Raw genomic sequence first — 24,111 nt, forward strand, 5'->3', positions numbered from 1 at the left:
TGCAAACATGTGGTTGAAGGCATGAGCGAGTCATATCAAGTGGACGAAGGCACACAATTTATCTTGTCATACATATTGTTGGTCTGTTTATCATCTAGTTGCGTAATTAGATTTGTGAAATTGTTTTGTATTATGTTGTTAACCCAGCAGCTTTGGCCATGTTGTAGAAGATACTGTCGTGTTGTCGCAACAGGATGGAGGGTGTGTCAAACTCACACACACGGCCGTTGTCCAAGACCAGGATCCTAAAATATATATGTTACGTTTCATCAGTAATGGAAGTTCATATGACAATACCATTTTTGTGTGTATATTTGTGGTCACTTATACTAAGCGATATTCCAGTTCTACGACGGCGACCTAAACATTGTCAATCTGGTGATTACTATTGGGAGAATCGATCGACTATTGCGTATTACTTACCCGAATATGACATTGTGACACGGGTTTACAAAAGATCACAGGTGCAAACGTGTAATCTGAAATACTTAAATGATGTGTAAGAAGAACACGAAAAGATACCTGTCGTAGTCCATGACTGTGTTGAGTCTGTGGGCGATGGTCAGCACCGTGCAGTCCTTGAACTCTGACCTGATGGTCTGCTGGATCAGGTCATCTGTTTCCATGTCAACGGCTGCTGTAGCCTCATCCAGTACTAGGATCCTGGTCTTCTTCAGGAGAGCTCTGGCCAGACACAAGAGCTGCCGCTGACCAACACTGAAATATGGCAGAACGTTAAGCTACACGCTGGCAGTTAAAGCATTATTGATTGCGTAAGATATATTTATATTTAGCAGTGAAACACAAAAATAATGTAAAGAATTGATATTTGCGGAGATAATGACGTAAATTACAACAATCATTGTCATCAATTAGTACCTCATATTTTCCCCTCCTTCGCTACACTCGTGTTCCAGTCCATCAGGAAGTACCTCCACGAACGTCTTCAGATGAGCCTGTTCCAGCGCCCGCCAGATCTGATTGTCTGAATACTGGGTGAAGGGGTCAACATTGCCTCGCAGGCTTCTGGCAAATAATACAGGATCCTACAAGAGAATTTTACAGCATTTCTTCATATTATTTTTTCAACTGTCCACAGTAGTTTATTTATTATTCCAAACTGTATCATTTGAAATGATAACACCCTTCACGTAGATGTTGATAACAGGAACATATACCTGAGGTAGTATGGTGAGTTTGTTCCTGAGGTCATACAGGCCTACCTGAGGTAGTATAGTGAGTTTGCTCCTGAGGTCATACAGATCTACCTGAGGTAGTATGGTGAGTTTGTTCCTGAGGTCATGCAGACTTACCTGAGGTAGTATGGTGAGTTTGTTCCTGAGGTCATACAGGCCTACCTGAGGTAGTATAGTGAGTTTGTTCCTGAGGTCATGCAGACATACCCGAGGGAGTACGGTGGGTTTGTTCCTGGGGTCATGCAGGCCTACCTGAGGTAGTATGGTGAGTTTGCTCCTGAGGTCATGCAGCCCGAGTGTACTGATGTCAACGCCATCTATGTTGATCTCTCCTCCTGCAGCTTCTATCAGCCGGAACAGGGACAGAGTCAGAGAGGACTTCCCAGCCCCCGTCCTGCCCACGATGCCCACCTGGATGGCACCAGTACAAGTAACGGTCAAACGCGTGTTTAAGTCTTGATACAATGTTTGGTGGTGCAATATATACATGTCATCCAATGTCACAGCTGGGAATGCGTAATGTATTAATTTGGAAATCAAAATGTAGTAGTCGGGGATAACTCATAGATGGCTCCGAGATATTTTTACACCCAAACCAATGATTTTCTTTATATGTAATACTTTCATTAAGTACTCTAATTTTAATAGTCAAACATAGTCCCTATGGAAAATGACATATGATATGTCAGTACTTTCTTCATTTACCTTCTCTGTTGAATGTACTGTACACGTTACTCCCTTGAGAACAAGGTCAAGGCCTTCTCTATATCGCGTTGAGTAGTCAAGGAACTTCACCACCCCGGCGTCTGGCCAGTCATGAGTTGGACGTCTCTCGGGCATGTCCCATGCTGGCTGGTATTGTATAAACCTTTGTATCAAACACTGGCATCTATGTTACAGAATATAGGCAAGCATATGAAGATCATATAACGTTTGAACGGGTGAAATATAATGCTAATGTTTATGATAAAAGGTATCACCAACGTACATCTCCATTGATATTAACGTTTTAGGTATGTTTACCTCTGAATGTATTTCAGTGTACTGCTTGACCCTCTCCACCATGACGATCTGTGTCTCTACTTCTGACACCAGCTGCACCATCCAGCTGAGGTTAGCGGTTATCTGAAATGATTGTACACACGGCAAAGATGCATGACTCAGTACATACAATTTGAAAGACAAAGGCTGTCAATAAAAATTGCCAAAGCAGGAACCGAGAGTATGCCAATCATTCCGGCAATAGTGGCCATATCAGGTGTGTGTGGCACTTGTTAGAATGAAAGAATCTTTACATCAAGAGCTCATAATTACAAGAACAAACACGGGCCACACAGGTTGTGTAACGAACACACTTATAACGAGGTGAGGTGAGGGGAAATTGGATTTAACGTCGTGCTTGAGAATATTTCGCTCATATGACGACGTGCATGCGTGTGTGTGTGTATGTGCGGCTGCTTGTACTAGCCCAGACTTAAGCTGGTTTTATAGTGCTAGCCCACTGAGATACCATGCCGCAGTGAAGCATGGATACCCCACTCAGACACATTATACTGAGTCCGAGCCGACCAGTCCTTGTTGTACCCATTAATGCCGAGCGCCAGGCAGGGACCAACAAGTACCATATTTTAACGTCTTTTGGTATGACGCGGTCGGGGATCGAACCCGCGACCTTCCGCTCACCGGGTGGATGCTCTAACCACTACACCACGGAGGCGGTCCACTTATAACGAACTTATGGATACAACGAACTGGGTCGTTTCGCTGACACTTGATATATGTTTTAGTTGAAATGCGTAAAACGAACTGCGACTAAAATAAACTAAAATTATTGTTCCTTTATAACCGTTAAAACTGTACATACCTCAATAGCATAGGAGACCGACAAGCCTACAAGTCCTCCTGACAAGGTGTCACGTGACATGACGGCAAACAGGGAGGCGGCCAGAACGATGATGTTCCCGAAGACTTCCAGACGCACACCTTGCCATCTGTCAGATACACACACTGAGTATGTAGACTGGTTTTACCATTTCTGAACGTTTTACTTCAGTTATCCATGATAGCGCGTCATTTCAATGAGGTGAGGTGAGGTGAGGGTGAGGTGAGGGTGAGGTGAGGTGAGGTGAGGTGAGGTAGCAGTTTTAACAGGCTTACCACACTCAGACACATCATATTCCCCCAAGCCGACCAATCCTTTTTATCTCATCAATGCCGAGCGTCAGGCAGGGCAACATCAAGCACCATCATTTAAGGTCTCCTGCATGACGTTTCCAGTTTGATCTGCATGTACTTTCAATAATTACAGAGTTTCCAACCAAGGACACATATACCGGCAGGGCTTCTTGTAATATTCTTTACATACTTGTAACTGTTACTGAAGGTCAAATTCATTCTCAAGGTAATATACAATCTACGATGCATTATATTCACGATAATGCAAGAAGGATGTATAGTAGTAAATAGGACAGGATAGGGCCCGGATCGGGAAGATCATATGTGATCATTCTGTAAGGTCAGAGTTACAATAGAGGTCATTTGTAAGATATAATCTTATCAGTGTTGAGGTTGTTAAATATATATCTGCCTTGCAAGTGATGACAGGTAATAGTGCTCTACTTTCCACAAGAAACATACTTTTGTTTGAGGGTTGAATTTCGACTGAGTACATAATATTGTGTTCATGTGCTGGGAAGCCCTTCGGAACATGCTCGAATACACGTCGCCGACTGACACGTCAACACCTCAAGGCTATTACACTCTTTATAACGTTTCCACTGAAAGAGCTTGAGGCTAGGCGCATTGCACTGCAGTTGCGAGATTAATTTATTACTGTGTATACAACTTGTTATTGCGGAATTTGAAGTACGAAAGCATGTTGCATTGGACAACATCAGGAATCAAAGATCTAAAGATATTTGATAGGCCAAAATTGCAAATCATTTTTCATTAAGGTAGGATAACAATATATGGATGAATACTTTCACTGAAATAAAGAAGTTGTTCATCCATATAATGCTATACTTCGTTACTGCTCCAATGTCTAACTGCCTATAAAATAGGTTATAATTTTGATAGGTTTTGGGGGCATCCAGTGCATAGGTAAACTTATGTTGTTGCATATAAGCACCTTTCAAACTTGATCATCATGACATCAAAATTACCTGAGAGCACAAAATGAGTAAAAGGTGAACTTCTGCTTTGCATCTACTCGGTCCTCAGATTCCTTGATGAACCTCGACTGGGCTTGGAACGATCTGATAACACTGGCTCCTGATAAGGTCTCCCCAAAATGGCTGTATATCGGAGAGCGATTTTTTGGCTTCCAATCTCTTCAGTTGGCGAGATGTTGTCACGTAGAAACGCTACGGAATTAAACAAGGTTTCCACATGACGTCGCTATACTTGCAAAACATTCATTCAATGAATGATCCTTAGGAGGACAATAACACCACGAATGAGAGGTGAATGTTAACAGCAAACTGTTGACAAATGTCACTGCGGATACCAGTACTGAGTTAACAGATTCTTGTCCAGTGCTATGTCTTGGCAAAATTAATTCCATGATGTGAAAAAGAAATTAGTTACTGCCTCTGGAAATATGATTTGCAAAGACGTGTACACACTGTGTAGCATTACAGGAGCAGTAGCTTGTATAAGTCACGATATAGCTGGAATATTGCCGATGTCACTATAAGTCCCACTCACGTGTAGTCTGTATGTCCTTCCTGATGTCAGTTAAGAACTGACACGCTAAATTTTAATATATATTTCGTGTACAGAAAACAATGTTCGCTGCATAGACCAGTTACTCGATATCAGGCATACAGTCTACAGTTCCCACATGGCTTTCTAAGTGTGAAAACAAAGCAATAATTGAGGAAATGAGAACGGATTGTCACTAAAGGACACGTGATGAAACGGATTCTTTCTGGCCAACTATATATCTACAAAGTTTAAGAAAATAGCAAGATCATTAGAAATCACTATTACAGTTATCAACAAGGTTCCAATGGATAATAACTATGTTTTCTTCTGCATGTTTGAGACTAACAAAACTGTTTTTATTCATAAAATATGCATCAAAATGATTTAAAATTAAATGCTTCATGAAGCATTCCATAAATATACTGAGAGAACCAAACAAAGGAACACAGGAAAATTCAAGCGTTCCTTTAATATTTTCCAATTTTCATCACCAGCTTTGAATAGCGCTGTGGGGGAAAATCTGAGAATAAATAAAGGAACATTGCCATGAAGTGGTGTTCCCTTATTTGTTTCCCTCAGTATATTTGAAGATGAGCAAGTCTTAACTCTGGCTGATTTTTTTAACGGCAGGTGGATTGAAACAGCTCATAGAACGTAGTTTATGGTAACGATTTGCTAATGCTTAAAATTTCCTTTCTTATCTTACTCTTTGAAGGTTTACAGAATTAATGTTACTGCTCACCTGTACAAGGAAGTATAGTACCACTAAGGGAACGACGACGACGAGAAATATAGGGGTGGTGTAAGAAATAATGATGATGCTGCTGAAGACTTGGAACGTGGTGTTGAAGGAATATTCCACCGCGATGGGCATTCTGGTGTCGATTGTATCCATATCCTGGGAGAACCGATTGACAATCCTGCCCGTAGGCGTGGTGTCAAAGAAGGACATCGGTGCCCTCAGAACATTCTTCAGCATGTTCGAGTGGAGTGTACCAGATGCCTTTACCGTCCTTAGGTTCCATAGAAAGGAAAATACCATGATGAACGTAGCTGGAAATTGAAAAGCATGTATTTAGTTATAACACACGCCATAGTGCGCTACTTGATATGCTGGTGTGACCTTATGGTTTTATTGAAAGATAGGATTGTTCCAGAAAATGTTCGAATGAAACAATTATGCGCTATTCACACCGCCCTGCAAATAAATATTGCTGCCGCAAGGTGTTTTCGGTGTGTGTGTGTGTGTGTGTGTGCGTGTGTGTGTGTGTGTGTGTGTGTGTGTGTGTGTGTGTGTGTGTGTGTGTGTGTGTGTGTGTGTGTGTGTGTGTGCATTTTAGGAACACATGTATACATTTTCAAAAAACATGCATATATGTACATGGCTCAATAATTCACATATTTCCTTATAAAATCTGGTTTTGAGTGCAGCTAAAATAAGTATCTGGTTTCTTCATTGGCGTCTTTTTGTAACGCCAATGATTTCCAGCCATTATTTGACGGAACTAGGACCAGTCAATGGAAATTTTGGCATTCAAACCCCAAAACTAACGTATCCTGGAACAACTAAGAAACGCAACTCTGCTGATGCCATAACAAGTAATGTGCCCAACACAAAACTGAATAAACACATACTGGTTCGTAGATCATGTATTTTTTAACCAAGCATATAAGGTACATAGGTCTTGAATTATTTTACTAAGGCATATTTGTTGTCTTTCAATTCTTACTTTGAACTAGACCCAAAGCACCATATATTCCAATGTAATATTCATTTTTCTCCATTCGGGCTGTGCTGTTGGAAGGCAGCGTTGTCAGGTTTCCTAGCGAAGTGTCGTCAGTCCATTTGCTGAGCCACGTAGTTGACGTTACAGACGTTGCTTGAAATAATGCGTACATAACCATCGCGATCAACATCGGCAATAACCCAATAGCCCGGAAGTAGGTTAGAAATACTTTCATAGTAACCTGAAAGAACAATAATGACATCTTATACTTCCCTTTATTGTGTAATTCCTTCGTTTGATGTTAGAAAACATGGCTATTGAAAGTACACACATTAAAAAGGTATGACACCAGATATTGTTCATGTTCTCAATATCTAACTAGTAACCAAAGCAAAGGACTTCAATTCAAATTACTGTCTGGAAAGATTGACCCCAGTTAATAATTACATGGCAAATCTAACCGCAAAACCGCCCTAAAACTAGTTGATAAAGAGAAGCAAACATGGCTAACATTTGACACATTTTTAAAAGCTGGTAACCATTGCCATATATTCAGATCACATGTCAGTCAACATTTCTTGTGACAGCCCTCAGTGGCATGCCAGCATTCTGTATACCAATCTTTGAGCATGTGAAATCAATGGATATTCCAAGTTATCGAGGGGCGGTGGGGTAGCCTAGTGGTTAAAGCGTTCGCTCGTCACGCCGAAGACCCGGGTTCGACTCCCCACATGGGTACATTGTGTGAAGCTCATTTCTGGTGTCCCCCGCCGTAATATTGCTGGAATATTGCTACAAGCGGCGTAAAACCAAACTCACTCACTAACTCACTCCAAGTTATCGAACTTCAACTTGATACATGTATTTGCTCAATGGCTGGTACCTTTCATCTCACGTGCATATCTAAACTCCCGAAGGGTCAAAATAGTCATACAGACAAACAGTATTATGATGTGAACTATGAAAAAGCTTAGTCCCTGAGTATTCAGCATTTAGTCACCATTATGTGATTGGATAACTCAAAGTATTTACGTTGGTTTCCTCAACCTCGACACAATGGTAGATCTACAATGAATGTTCTACCTATCCTGAATGTTCTACTAAAACAATTGCTTAAAAAATTTCACATTATCTTCATATTACACTGTTTCAGGCTGTAGTAAATGCCTTTTACATTCGACGTTAAAACATAAAAAATCGTTTGGGGATTATTTCCTTTTTGGTTATATTTCAACATTCAAAATCAATATCGTTCATAGAAGGTCAAATACCTTGCCAGACTCTACAACCTCTTCTTCAACCAGTTTCCTCTTCTCCTTTTTCAATTCTTCTTCTTTGACTTGGAACTGTCTGGTCTCATTGGTTTGGGGCTTAGATCTATATGTATGAACGATGCTGTAAATTTTGAATGAAGAACATATTTTCATAGAAGGAAAATCTGTTCATACGAAAAACAAATTCTCATGTGAAATTAGAAAGAATAGTTTAACATATTTGTATAGAAACAAAGAAGGAATAACATTTTAGTATGGAGACTCCAAGGAAGAAATATTCCTTCCTTAAAGGACAAAGGACGGCTTACCTTTGAATAACACATACCACCATCGACAGGAATAAAATGTCACCATGATATTAGAACTTTGCAAGGAATTCATTCTGTTAGTTAGTTATTTTAGCTCACAGAGAAAGTCCAATGAATGTTCGAGTTGTATTCAGATACATTATAAACTTACAGGACAGGTTTGATGTCTGCTTTCCTCTCTCCACTTGATTTAGCCGACTCTAAGCGTTGAAGAACTTGCTTTCCTATTTTGCTCACTGTATACAAAATGATTTAAGAATTAGACAATGTGACTTCGCCCTTATACATGTTCATGAAAGTATCTTGTATACATAACCGATCATTACATGAACTACTGATTATTCTAAATGTCAACTCAGAGAACAAGAACAGCCAAACCTTTGGCGTAAATATGGGTGAGTGAGTGACTTTAGTTTTACGCCCCTTTCAGCAATATCCAGCAAAATCACGGTGGCGGACACCAGAAATACAGATGTGTGGAATCGAACCTTCGGAATAGTCTTCAGGGTGACGAGCAAACGCTTTAACCACTAGGCTACCCTACCGTCACAGGTGTAAGGAGACAAAAAGAGGTGACAATTACATGACCGCAGCACTAAAAATACGTGATGACACCAGGTGTTTTAGTGTCGTATGAAATGGTAAATCAGAATGGAGGAACTGTGTCTGAATTAGAATTTACAACCTCGAGGAAACCATCAAACATGTATCATCAAGTCGAATCTGGGATTCTGACCAAAGATCATTGGATCTATGCGTAACCCATCTCAGCGGATCGCTCTGCCTTAGGCATGCCCTGTCTATTTGTTAAAACATAATGTAAGAATGGGAATTACATTTTGAATAGAATAAATTGAGTGTTTCTTGAATATGAATGAATATGTACGCGGAGAATGGGACATACTTTCAATTTGACTGTCATCCAAATCATTATTCTCTGTCAGGTAAGTCTGTAGGAACTTGGAAAATGGCCCGTTAGACTGCAGAAGCTCCTCATACGTCCCTTTCTCTGATATCTGACCACTGGTCATCACAAGGATGGAGTCCACCTCTGGGAGCCAGTGGATGCCGTGAGTGACCAGGACACGAGTCTGGATGGGACAGGTGAGAGTCATTTTGACATCAAACATTATAGCAGATCGTTATGACTGAGGAATGAATTTAACTTCACGTTGTTTTCAGCACCATTCCTCAACCGCACAATAGGTAACACCAAGAACAAAACTGGAGTATGGATAGTTTTTAGGAGCATTAGGCGCCCATAATTATCCTCAAAATTAGTTGGAAATTTTAATATATATCTGAATGTATGCGCAAATACATGGAACTTAAACGTCATATATATTCTAAGAGTGCTTGCCTTGCTAGCGAGCAAACCTTCGCTACTGATGACCTTGTCAAAGATATGTTTCCCCACATGACTGTCAACGGCACTGAGTGGATCATCCAGCAGATATATGTCAGCATCGTTGTAGACAGCTCTGGCTAGTGAGACTCTCTGTTTCTGTCCGCCACTCAAGTTGATACCCTGATGACAAGATAGGAAACAAATGCAATACACCAGACTCAAGGTTATGGACAGCTTTGGCTAGAGACACACTCTGCTTCCGTCCTCCGCTTAAACTGATACGCCGGTAACAAGATAGGAATGCAATACACAAGACACAATGCTGTACACTGTCCTGGATGGAGACAGTCTATGTTTCTGTTCTTCTGTCAAATTCATTGCATGATGTCGAAACAAAAAAACATGCAATACGAAAGACACATTCCTATTATGTGCAGCGTTTGCCAGAGAATCTCTGTCAGTACTCACTCTCTCCCCTATCTCTGTCATATCGCCAGCTGGTAACATCTCCAGATCTGGAGTCAGAGCGCAACACTCCACCACTTTGTTGTACCAATGTCTGTCCATGGGCTTCCCGAACAGAATGTTGTTCTGCAGGGTGTCGTTCTGGATCCACGCAACTTGGGGCACGTAGGCAATGTGACTCTGATCAGGATAAATCAAGAAGGAGAATATATATATTTCAAAATACATATGTTAAGAACATTTTCTAACTGTAGCATAGTTTTTTAATAGAACTTCGTACACTGAAAACATCGTACTTGTAAAAAGATAGGAAGTTATTAACGACCTTCAAACTGACATGACCGTAGAGCTTGTCCATTTCCCCCAAGATGGCAGACACAAGTGAGGATTTTCCAGATCCGACTTGACCCACAATTGCCAAAAGCTGACCCTCGGTAACATCCAAACTGACGCTGAAACAACAAAATGTTTTAGATCGTGATCGTTCATGACTGACATGATATCAGAACTAGTAGGCATCGTTTAGATCTTAAATTTATATCTTTACATATTTTTTATCAATGTCGTAAGTGGATAACATAAAATGTTGATTTACTTTGTGAGTGTTGGTGCTGCTTCAGAATTCCACTGGAAACATCCGTTTGTAATCTTCACCGCTGGACCTACAGTATATACGTGTAATAGGTCAAGTAATATTGATCAACTTCCATTATCTGTATACTGTCTAACGTTTGACGAATTAGATGAACTTTTCTTTCTTCTCTTTTTTCTTTTCTTTATTACGACAGCAAATAATACAATATTCATACAGTTCGATAATACTGAACATACATACATACATACATTCATTATTCGAACTAAATAAGAAAGGACATAAGTTTAATGGATGTATGAATAAAATACAAAGAAAAGGATATAGGAATATAGGAAAGTAAGAAAGTGGAGAGAGAGGAGAGTAAGAATTGATCAAACATTGATTTGGTTTGCATCAATCTAAATTTGTAGGTGGGCCCATTTGTATGGAAACTTGGTTTTGTCTCCTGGAATGATTTTTTCTTTGCTGTGATTATATTTTATTGGAGGTAATAATTGCATAAATATGGGAATAGTCTTTTTGTAATGGCAATATTGAACATAACGCTTACATCAAAGTTGACGAAAATATGCAACCCAACGCTACAGTTGCTTTATATACTGAACAGCAAAAGAAACGAAATTTTCGAAAAAATGAAATTTCATAAAAGTAAGCGTTCATGTTTATGCCTTCTATTAAAAACTTGCCGAAAAACAAGAGTTGCGTATTTTTGCTGTTCAGTATAGTTCTTTGCACCATAACTCTGATAGACAGGTTACAATGACCACACACACGCACACATTGGGAGGCCACTTGTCTAAGACGCGGCTATTCGGTGTGCAGAGTTATGTTTCTTGGACACACCAGAATCCAATGATTGTGGTGTCGAGTTACACTGTTACTTTACTTGGTTTGTCAGCACCAATACATTAACGCATTAAGCTAGAACGTCGGCACTCATTTACTCGATCAATCATTATAGTATTGAATGTCTGGAGACGGTAAACCTTACTGACGTTGTGTGGCGTTCCATAAGACGTCGGTTTCAGACAAATCTTCTCTGTTGAGGTACTTGTTAATTCTCTTCAGGGATACTGTAGCCTGAAAACGCATAACATTGGCCATGTATATTATGATGTGTAAATGTACATTAGTGTTAATCCATATTACTCATCAGTATTACACCTAATGAGTAAGAGGCTTCTGTTGGTCATCCCAATGAAAGTGTCGGAACATTGCACAGATGTACAGTTCAAGTCAAAACTTGAATTTGTCAAAACCGTTGTGTTTTTTAGTAGTCCTTGATCTAGAGAAAGACTCACAAATGTACCCCTGGAATGATATTGAGCGTACCGGTTTTTGATCCATGAGATTTTGGAGTTAAACCAGGGAAAATGTTTTTGAAATGGCTAAGTAAAGTTTTAACAAAGCAACGAAAATGTCGCTTACAACGTTTTCTGTGGTATCAATTATTAACATGCGTGAGAAATGGCTCCATATGTTCTCTTCAAAGGCCAAAGATCCAAACAAACATCTTTGCCCTGTGATCTTCGGAAAAAGAACACTACTGATAGTTTTGATAAGGTTCCACCATGTGTTCATTGTTAGTGTACAAAGAAACATTTCTTGCTGTTTTTAGTTTTATATTGCTCAACTACCTGGACTAAATATGCGATGACAGATGGTGATCTGACAATAGCAAGTCTGATGATACTGAAGAGAGAGATCGCCGGGAAGACGACCTCAGGTCGGAGGTAGTGGTCATCAGAAGTGAAGATGTATGTCACAAATGTAGTTAGAGATACCTGCAGGATATAATGATCTGCTTTACCATGGGCTCTTTGTTAGAAAAAGTCTTCCTTGGGGTACTCTAGCATTTTTTCAGCGAAATCATGTCTGATGGCCGTGAAAAAGTTTTTAAACTATTTGTTTTAAAAAAATAAACAAAACCAAAACAATTGTGTACATAACACCAAGAAATGTAGACTCAGACATAGTGAGTGAGTGAGTATGGTTTTACGGCGCTTTTAGCAATATTCCAGCAATATCACGGCGGGGGAAACCAGAAAGGGGCTTCACATATTGCATATGTGTCACTCAGACATAGAAAACCCATGTGATTATGCCGCTAGTCTTTGTCAGTTTCCAAATCATGTGTATAGATTAATGACACATGCAAATGACTCTTAAAATATTTTCGAACTAGATTCTGACTTTCGAACAGTTTTGCAGCAGTTAAATTTGAATGTGCCCTGTAATAAGCGTGTTTGTTCATTTCACCTCAAACATGATATTCGATTAAAGTGAACCATGAATCTAACTGATAGTTTTGTTGCAACTATTTTACACAGAATAATGTTTGTCTGGCGTTCCAGCAGGGGTGGATTTGTGGACAAAATGTGACTTACAAGATAAGGAATAAGAGTCCAGGTGAAGGTGTTAAAACTCTTAAGGAAAGCCATCTTCATCAAAATGCGCAATTCCTTATCCCGAACCTCCAAAACTTTTTCCTGGAAGGACGGTTCCCAGGCATACAACTTCAGTATCTGTGACAACAAGAGCAAGGTGAATACATGTGTTCACAAAAGACTTTACAAGTGCGTATTTACAGGAGATTACTGAAACAGGCTGACTTTACATGTGTATCTTTACAAAAGATTACTACTAACGGGCTGACTGTACATGTGTCTGTTCACAGACACTACCATCAGACTGAAATTGTCAGTGTCGGTTGACAGACGATTACTTCGACTTCGACTTTACTGGAGTCGGTAGATCCAAAATTGCTAATACGGCGTTTGGTGTTCTCTACTATTTCCGATAGTTCCGCCTTTATGTTCATCAACATGAATCAGGTTGGTGCCGCTATTATACGTGATTGCAACCCACAGCATCCCATTATGTCAGCCAAATTTGCCCACACTGTACCCAAGGTGGTAGAGGGGGTGGGGGCCGCTTGGGATGGGGGTGGCCAGAAGTTATGTACTCATTTATAAAGATTTGATTATATCCCAATCTTCACATCTAAACAAAAAATAAGACTGCTTTTCACGGAGGAACATCACCTTACCTTAATGCCATTGAGGACTTCATTCATTATCTTCATCCTCTTGTCCTTGTATTGCATCAGTTCAGCCTGATACTTCCTCAGCATGAACACGGCGACAACGTTGACGGGCAACAACACAAGCAACACCGCCATCCCAGCGAACATGGATGCTCCCAGAGACTGATACAGGAGGTACAGGGCAATGGCGACATTCAAAGGAATAGCCCACACTGCCCAGATCCAAACCGTGATGGTTTGTATATGCTCCACGTCTACAGACATCAAGTTCACAATTTCTCCTGTTGTCGACTCTTTCTTTGCCTTGTTGCTCATCTTTAAGGACTGAAAATTGTTCATAGAACCGAATCATATTGTTATGTGCATATAGCTAGTTTGCGCAATATGAATAGTAAACAAGACAGGAGTTATAAATACCTGGGGCTGCTGAAATTGCCAGCGTTGTCATGGTTACATCTTGATTTTCAGTGAGAAATGAAATTTATTAACCAACTACAGAAGTATATCCCATGAATAAAATCCAACTAGAGCATGCAACAAGTGCTCTGAAAAAGACCCTATGTTGTATTTTGTCTCTATACTCTGGATCTTGATATATTTTTAAGGGAGACACGTGGAGTAAATCTATCAGTTTCTGCTTATTAGTCCGTATTATGCAGACAGTCGTCAGAAGATCATTCCATCTTATGACCATGTAGACCAATCACTTGTCAAGTATTATCACTTGTTATCATCAATTAATGAGGAGCATATACTATCTCTAAGTATTTATCTGAAAACAAATCTGCCAATATGAACTATAGCTTTTCTTACAGTACTATAATTTGATCTTATCTACATTGTTCCGCTGTGCACAATATTTCTGTATCCTACATGTACTTTAGGCAATGTGGCCACTGTACCGAAATAAATAAATAAATTGTCATTGTCATTGTCACATGGAGTACATTTCCCGTTTGAGGCATCAGTGGCAGGAAGAAAGTATGTCGGATTTCGGTTCCTCATTTGGATTTTACCACATGTTTCCGTGGGATGTTTTTGGTGAACACTTGATTTGCAAAAGTTCAAATAGCTTTCAAAAAGTGATTTCAACAACGCTCAGATTCGGAATTTGGCATTATTTCATGCTGTGTTAGGGTTCATTGACATCAGTGCATAGGGTTCATTGACATCAGTTGCATGAGCATAGGATAGTCCTTCATTTAACATATGTTTTCAAAACTGTGGAGTGCTGAGTACAAGGTAATGTTCTGCTTAAATATAAGAGTAAAACAGTACAAAACTCTATCTTGATTACATCACACACTGCAGCAATAGTACCTTTCTGAAGATAGCAGATATGATGACAGCAACAATCCTGAGTGCCACCTTTTTTCCTTGGTGCCAGTTAGCATGAGAAAAGACTGTCTGAGTCAACGTGGATGCAAACAGCACAATACATAGAAGGTAGCCTTTCCACAGGGGCACAGTCTTGTCTGTGGTGAAGGATACGAGAAGGCTGAAGCAAAATTATTATTTCATATTCTTTAAACAAGCAAAACATTTGCCTGCAATAGTTTTATATGATATGCCTGGAGTGAGAGCTGTCTTTTGTAGAATAGTGGACGGTTTCGCTGAATCACGAGTTCTATAACTGTGCATATAAACATCTTACACACTACATGTAGTACAAGAAAAGAATGAAATGAAGGTTCGTCAGTGGAGGTGCCCTGAAACATTTCAAACAGAGCGAATCGGCTCATGATCGGTGTGTTCAAAGAACTTTTCTATGTTGCAGTTGACAGATCTGAACAGTTCTATTTGTGGATACCTACCCAAGTATCAAAGGACTGGCAAATCTGAGCAAGTCACTAACAAGCACCCAGACTTGAAACTGTATCAAGTCAAACCAGAATGTTTTCCACAAAGCCCTGACCAGCGAGAACGTGGTTCCATTAGCTGCCTTCTTCGTCTGCTTCATCTCTTGATGTTTATTTCCCAACAAAGGTGACGTTTCATCACATGCATCAAAAAGGAGAGAGTCATTGTGTCCTTTTGAATAATACACTTTCTTGTTCTCATTTGTCCTGTAACAGAAACAATATAAACGTAGATATTACCCGGTAGAATTCAAACATTTAATGCTTATGCACATGTGTATTCCCCTTCATAGTATCTGAGGGTTTGTCTAATTCTGGATTTCGATACTCGATGTATTAGGTTTACGTACTGGTCGTTTGTTTTCTAAGTTTAACGCCATAACCGACAAGTTTCCAGATATCCTAAGGGAAACAAAAAAGAGAACACAAGTGTTCCTTTTTTCGTTTCCCAGGTTTCTTTGCAAATTTTGCATTGTATTGTGGGTAAAAATCTGCACATATATATAGGAGTATTTCGATGATGTGATGTTCCCTTATTTGTTTCCCTCAGTATATATCACTGCGGTCGTAACCAGCATATCACGTAATCCATTTCTTACAAGAAGCATGTGTTACTATTATGCATAATATAATGATATAATATGTACATAACAAGGATGTCACCATAATTTTTATTTCTGGGACTTGAAGATCAAATATCAGTCATAGTCTAAATGTAGTGTAAGTAGTCTTGGTAATAAATGAGTTTTAACGCTGATTTGAACAATATTAAATCAATAGTGTGTCGGCCGATTAAAAATGAAGATTTGATTGGATGTTTGTAGGGATAAGGAGAATGTGTTGGTTGTAGGGGACCATCCGAGGTGATGCAGGTCTTCGATATTCACCACTTCAGTGAACCAACTTGGTTGAGGTATGTGTTCACACATTCAATGACAGAAACGTGATCAGGGTTTCTGTGAAATATGATGATAGGTATCGACACGGCAAATGTCCACAGCGAATTGCGGCAATTTGGACAAGCCTCCACACTATAACATGCACAAATGAAAGCTGATTACCTGTTTGGATGACCAGTCTGTTTGTTCCACTGTGAGAGAAACCCAGGCATATTGCTGGCAGACCATAAAGAAGGATGAATATCATCGACGTCTGCCTCTGTCAACGACTTCCGGTAGCCTCTGAGCAGTAACCTGTGATGCAAACGTGTGAGTGGGCTTACGTCAACGTAATAACCGGTCAGTTCCCGATCCATATCACTGTGGAGGATACCAAGAATTGGTTCGAGAGACAAACTTTTTTCTTGAAAGCCAGGAACATGGGTATGGTGCCGATAAACTTAGACATATAATCAGAGAGAACCGGGATTTGAACTCACGATTTTAACCCAGAAAGACATTTTTTGCTTCCATGGTTATAGAATAACAGGAAGCATGTGTGTACGAAGTATACAAAATGTAAACTTATGAAACATTGACTATTTATTCGTTTCTCATATGTTCTCATTTGTTCGTCGACTTGGTGACTTCTTTCATAATATCTCCACCGGCTCTATCTGTTGTCCCTTAGTTGCGGATGGTCCTTGTTGAGCAGCGTTGGCTTCTTAATCCGAAGGCCAGTGTTTGTTTCCCTTTATGTGCACTATGAGTGAAGACCATTTCTGGTTTCTACGCTTTGATGTTGCTAGACTGCTGTTCAAAGTGGTGTATTTTCATACTCATCCACTCTCTCATCTATGTTTTACAAACATATTGTCAAAATAAATAAATGTTCATATTTAAAAGCTCGATTACTAATTGTTCAAGCAATGTATTCCTTAAGCAACAAGGGTAACACACAATGATAAATGAGTAGTTAAATTGCTGTCTGTGTCATTTATAATGTTAAATGGGTTTACCTGGTCATCCACCAAAACGTAATTCTTGAGAGGAAGGATGATTCTAGTTCAGGACATGGTTTCTGTGAGTGAGCAAGGACAGTTACAGTTAAGTATTTTGGAGGAGTTAATCCATGAAATATCAAAGGGAAACTGGCACCTGCTGGAACATGGGACTGTTCTTCATTTTATAGATCTGACAGAGTACAGATCTCCATGTTTCATCGGCATATGTCTTGGGATTAAACATTCGCATAAAGGAGAGAAAATACTCGAAATTATTAAGGGTTTTTGTCGACATTAGTGTTGTTGTTTTAATACAAAAGGAAAGAGCCATACCTTGTCCTGATTGGAAGCCTCAGAAGGCGTCTCAGCCAAACAGCTCATGAACAGCTCTGAGATTACCAGAGCTTCGTATATGAAGAATGTTACAGTAAGTACGCCTTCATCCTGCTGAAAAACAAAACATATTTCAGTATTTAAATCACAGTTTGTGAAACGATTTCGCAATACTTTTGTGATGTTAATGTGACTGGTTTTGTTAATTAACTGTGTTACGAGAGTGTGTTTTTTTGTAATTTGTAATAACATTGATTAATTGATAGTTATTATGGGTCACAATGTTTAAAGTTTTGAGTGTGGGTTGCGGCTCACATCTTGCATCATGTATGTTCAATGGCACTAGTATTTTTTAGCGGTACGCCTTTTTGATAACGCTCCAGAGTTGCCTCCCTTGGCTTTATTTTGTTTTGACTTCCGGTCGTATGTTCGAGAAAATCGCTTAATGTTCTGAGTGGATAGTGATGCTGCCTACCTTACTAGAATGCTCGAGAACTGTGAAAGAGCTATATAAAGGCTGGTTGTTGTGTTGTGCGGCGGGGACTAACACACAGTCTTTTCATATCACTGGATTTATGTACATCTGTCTGCCTTCGTCAAGCTGACTTACATTTCAAGACTCGTCCACATTCAACATATGTCATTGTAAACAACCTTCAATCAGTAAATATATATATATATATATATGTGACCCAATATTTTAGATCTGTGACTCAATTGCATTGTACTAGATATCTGTATTGTCATTCAGTGTAGTTTGCTCATTGTTTGTTCAATATATAATTTTAGACTTGTCTGTGTTCTATTTTGCTGGTTCAAAGGGGACTCTTTAAACCTTTTGTCAGGGCAATTTATTACCCGTAACAGCTGTGGTAAATTACATTAGTGGTATTACTTTGGGAAAACTTCAATCATCTGTTACTAGACGCGGTGGCCACAACTATACTTACATATTTGCAAAGGTTCAGCACTCTTTGTAAAACTTAAAAGCAAATGTCATCTGAAGTTAGTGTTTGTATACGTGAAATGATGCTTCTTCTATCCACTGATATCATTTGTAACATTTCCGGGAAACTGGCTACTGTACTCTGTGTCTGCATTGAAAGGGTAATTCCATAGTTTCAGGACATTGTTGAGTGATATCAAAACTGAATAGAGCGCCATTCTGCAGGGTGCTGGTGATAAATTACAACCCGTTTACCTCCTGTATGATGATGGAGTAGAAGGGGATGATGCTGGCCAGAGTAAGCAGCAGCCAGAAGGTGAACATCACTCCGGAAGTGATGAGACCTTTCTTCCTCTCCAGGAGCAGCAGCAGCATCGCAAGCAGCTGAAATAACGCACTTGCTCGGGGTACACTTAGTTTTAAAACAGCCACTGGCTTCATTGTTATTGTAAAGATATCTCTTTATCTGGTAACTATTTGGCTGGCGAATGATGGTGGAACTATCAACAAGACTAATGTTCGGTTAATTACTTTATTTATTTGTAATATTCTCTATAGATTTCAACGTACATGATGGTCAAAAAGGAACCTAGTTAATATATTTCCCTCTCTATCCGAAAATTATAGTTTTGAGAAAGACCATCGTGCTTGGAGAAAAAAACTTGGAGAAATTCAAGCTATGCAGTTAAAGGTCGCCATATGCGAAAATGGAAGTTATTTCTGTAGAATTCATTTTTTCGAAGAAAATATCTTTGATATAACTTTAAAGATTGATCCACTGTGTCATGAGATACAAACTAGCATTTAATGTATTCGTGGAATCTTACAAAGGTCACTGTATGGACGGCAGGTGCGATGATGAAGGCTTTGAAGGTGTTGCTGTTGACGTCCTCGGCAGCAACGATGAGCTGGGTGATGGAGAGAACGGCAAGACAGAAACAAAGGACCTGGAAAGAACAGAATGATACTGAGAAAATTGTTGATGGGTAGACAAACTCTGTATGGAGTCGTCCCGACTGTTTCTAGGGTTGGTATGATCAGCACCATGCTTGTGATCCAGCATTACCCTAGGTTTTCCTTCCACATCAAGCTGATCCGCTGTGCTTTGACAGAAATACTATTGAAAGCGGCATAAACTACAAGTCAATACCCTCAGCGAAAGTTTTGGTCCTGTGGTCCAAAGGTTCTTTCATCACACCTACGACCTGGGTTCGATTCTCCACATGGGCCCAATGTGTGAGTTCATTCATGATTTCTCCAGATGTGACATTGATGGACAGGGATAAATGATTACAAATGTACAACCATTGGGTAGTCATCTACGGTTGCACCTAATTATCTTTGCTCACTGTTTATTTCGTGATGAGTCATATATTTACAATAGGCACAAGATTTGGAGAGTCAGTGTACGGTTACTCTTTACCATCTTTGCTATGTATTTATATCGTGATGACAGCGATGTCGGTGTGACGTTCAGGAGGTAGTAGAAGTAGAACGGGGACGTCAGCCACAGCCACCCACACGGCACCCACACCAACACCGTGGATTGGAAGCAGTCTGTGAACTGAGGCCATGTGTTGTACCAGGTCAGGTCTGTGTCCTGGAGAAGAAAGCATATTTTAGATGAAGTAAAAGCCACAAAACCAACGAAGACATGGAAGCACTGTGCGAAATAGCCCCAGACCCGCTAGTCCGTGACTAGTAAAATTCCAGTCGGGCCAGTAAATCTTCACTGGTCCGACTTTTCTAGTGAATTTTCACGGGATCATTTTGTAAATATATCACACTCTCTGACTTGTTAAAGGTCAAATTCAACTTATAAAGTTGAAAAATTTAAGTTAATACACTTTCAAATCATGTAAGATTATGGCCTGATAAAAATGAACATCATATGAGCAGCTTAATGATGAAACCCGTGTCATGCCGACAATTTCGTATTATTAGGGGCGGTGGGGTAGCCTAGTGGTTAAAGTGTTGGCTCGTCACGCCGAAGACCCGGGTTCGAATCCCCACATGGGTACAATGTGTGAAGCCCATTTCTGGTGTCCCCCGCCGTGATGTTGCTGGAATATTGCTAAAAGCGGCGTAAAACCAACCTCAGTTCTTATTATCATCTATTTTTGTAATCTTTTGCTTAGTTTCTACATTCAAATTTGGCCAAGTGAATTAGTTTGTGGGCTATTAACTTACAGGTATAGCTTGTCCGACTGGCTAGCACAATTTGGAAACTATTTCGCACACTGCATGGAAGCAAAGACAGTGTTACTGAAAGCAGGATCCTCTGTACGATTCTGGCTATATCAAATATAGTGTTCATGAATCACTGTTAGACTGGGAGGTCGCACTCGCGAGAAGACAACTGACGTAAGTGAACAAATGCAATAATTTGCTTTCACATTACAGCTCTGGATATCATTGTGACCTGTCTTCACACATGTGCCTATTCTGAGCCTTTGCCCAAGCCCAATGTTTTCATGTCAAACGTTGTTTGTTGGTGCAACTATGCAAGCATTGTATAATTTTTGCAGCTATGTAAATATCTATTGGGATCTTGTTTGTTTGTTTGGTTTCATATTTTGGGTTTTTATCAGTTTCGACATAGAGAGAGTAGTGGTAAATATTCGGTAGAGCTTATGCGTAGACTGTGGTGCATCATAGCAACGGTAGAGCGTATACTTGGGCGACTGTTTGTATTCATAACTACGGTATCATGTACATAGGGTAGGTCGTATTCATATCAGCAGAGAATGCAGTGGAGAGAATGCGATGGAGAGAATACGCACAGTAGCATGTACAGTATGTGGTTATATACGATAAGGTGTATGCATGGACGGTACATTAGATAGATACGGTATGGTGTATGTATGGACAGTAAAGTAGATATATACGGTAGATGCAGTAGAAATATACGGTAAGGTGTATGCATGGACAGTACAGTAGATATATAGGGTAGGGTGTATGCACAGACGATGCAGTAGAAATATACGGTAAGGTGTATGCATGGACAGTACAGTAGATATATAGGGTAGGGTGTATGCACAGACGATGCAGTAGAAATATACGGTAAGGTGTATGCATGGACAGTACAGTAGATATATAGGGTAGGGTATGCACAGACGATGCAGTAGAAATATACGGTAAGGTGTATGCATGGACAGTACAGTAGATATATAGGGTAGGGTGTATGCACAGACGATGCAGTAGAAATATACGGTAAGGTGTATGCATGGACAGTACAGTAGATATATAGGGTAGGTGTATGCAACAGACGATGCAGTAGAAATATACGGTAAGGTGTATGCATGGACAGTACAGTAGATATATAGGGTAGGTGTATGCACAGACGATGCAGTAGAAATATACGGTAAGGTGTATGCATGACAGTGCACAGTAGATATATAGGGTAGGGTGTATGCACAGACGATGCAGTAGAAATATACGGTAAGGTGTATGCATGGACAGTAACAGTAGATATATAGGGTAAGGTGTATGCACAGACGATGCAGTAGAAATATACGGTAAGGTGTATGCATGGATGGTACAGTAGATATATAGGGTAGGGTGTATGCACAGACGATGCAGTAGAAATATACGGTAAGGTGTATGCATGGACAGTACAGTAGATATATAGGGTAGGGTGTATGCACAGACGATGCAGTAGAAATATACGGTAAGGTGTATGCATGGACAGTACAGTAGATATATAGGGTAGGGTGTATGCACAGACGATGCAGTAGAAATATACGGTAAGGTGTATGCATGGACAGTACAGTAGATATATAGGGTAGGGTGTATGCATAGACGATGCAGTAGAAATATACGGTAAGGTGTATGCATGGACAGTACAGTAGATATATAGGGTAAGGTGTATGCATGGACAGTACAGTAGATATATAGGGTAGGGTGTATGCATAGACGATGCAGTAGAAATATACGGTAAGGTGTATGCATGGACGGTACAGTAGATATATACGGTAGGGTGCATGCATGGACGGTACAGTAGATATATACGGTAAGGTGTATGCATGGACAGTACAGTAGATATATAGGGTAGGGTGTATGTATGGACGATGCAGTAGAAATATACGGTAAGGTGTATGCATGGACAGTACAGTAGATAGATACGGTAAGGTGTATGCATGGACGGTACAGTAGATAGATACGGTAAGGTGTATGCATGGACGGTACAGTAGATATATACGGTAAGGTGTATGCATGGGACGGTACAGTACATATATACGGTAAGGTGCATGCATGGACGGTACAGTAGATATATACGGTAAGGTGCATGCATGGACGGTACAGTAGATATATACGGTAGGGTACATGCATGGACGGTACAGTAGATAAATACGGTAAGGTGCATGCATGGACGGTACAGTAGATATATACGGCAGGGTGCATGCATGGACGGTACAGTGGTTATATACGATACGGTGTATGCATGGACGGCACAGTGGTTATATACGATAAGGTGTATGCATGGACGGTACATTAGATAGATACGGTATGGTGTATGTATGGACGGTAAAGTAGATATATACGGTATTGTGTTGGTTACATTCATTATGGTGTATGCATGGAACCTACGCTATGGTAGACTGGACACAGAACTACAGATGCAGTGAATACATACCACATAGATCGTACATACAGTAGAGTACATACGGTACATGCACCGCTGTAGTGAATACACATACCAACAATAATATAGGCAAGTCGTGTTCCTGCATGCGACGCGTGAAATCTGCCGCGGTTCCCAGTGCACGTCAAGTGAAAACCTGAGTTCATTTAAAAGCGGAATGGTCACAAGGAATGGGGACGTGGAAAGGAAGCCTACCTAACAATGAAAGGAGAGCACAATTCATATAAATCAGTTTCAGTGCCGAGTGTATGGCTTCGGGTTTTGAACTTTTACACCCAGACACCGATGAACACAAGTATTTCTGTAACTCTAATTTGGGGACACATGTCATATTGAAGCACATGGAATGTATTTAAAAGTGATAGGATTCGAACCGTTAGATGCAGTCCTGGTATTAAGCATTTCGATCTACTCACCCATAGCGTGGTTCCATTACAAAGCGAGGCCATGCTGGACAGCGTTGTCAGTGATTATGAGGTACAATGAGTCAAAATTCTAGTACTATACGTGGAATTATGACTAACAGTGTTATCTATGTCTCTCCTTGGCGACACGTACGTTTTGACCGACATGATGTGACTCAGATCCATGGCTCGGTGTTTCACGTTTGCAGAGGTAAAGCGTCTATTTTTAATCAGTTCAATGCAAAGTTCAGGAGGAAAGCTACGCTGGTGCCCCATTTTCTGACTCCGTCCAAGCATTGCGATAAAATGAGTAACACCTGAAGGTCTGACAGCAACTGGACGTATCTAATGGCAATGAGGATTAAATAGCGCACA

The 24,111-nt window shown here is 40.1% G+C and overlaps 1 protein-coding gene across 1 annotated transcript; it reads right to left on the bottom strand.

Moving 5' to 3' along the window:
- LOC124285262 (multidrug resistance-associated protein 1-like) lies at window positions 1-16,699 on the bottom strand. The gene is made up of 24 exons (XM_046721459.1): window positions 16,588-16,699; window positions 15,482-15,733; window positions 14,988-15,165; window positions 13,671-13,991; window positions 13,009-13,146; window positions 12,259-12,405; window positions 11,617-11,701; window positions 10,622-10,688; window positions 10,352-10,478; window positions 10,030-10,206; window positions 9,574-9,741; window positions 9,118-9,304; window positions 8,365-8,449; window positions 7,903-8,008; window positions 6,635-6,872; window positions 5,744-5,957; window positions 4,361-4,492; window positions 3,061-3,187; window positions 2,220-2,321; window positions 1,902-2,048; window positions 1,449-1,607; window positions 880-1,046; window positions 523-717; window positions 1-245 (listed from the first exon to the last, which is right to left on the bottom strand). The coding sequence occupies exons 1-24, from the start codon at window positions 16,635-16,637 to the stop codon at window positions 131-133; spliced, it is 3,684 nt and encodes a 1,227-aa protein (XP_046577415.1). The 5' UTR covers window positions 16,638-16,699; the 3' UTR covers window positions 1-130.
- Window positions 16,700-24,111: the final 7,412 nt, after the last annotated feature.

This window comes from Haliotis rubra, unplaced genomic scaffold (assembly GCF_003918875.1).
Source record: "Haliotis rubra isolate DU_JTF1 unplaced genomic scaffold, ASM391887v1 Scf357, whole genome shotgun sequence".
Lineage (NCBI taxonomy): Eukaryota > Metazoa > Mollusca > Gastropoda > Lepetellida > Haliotidae > Haliotis > Haliotis rubra.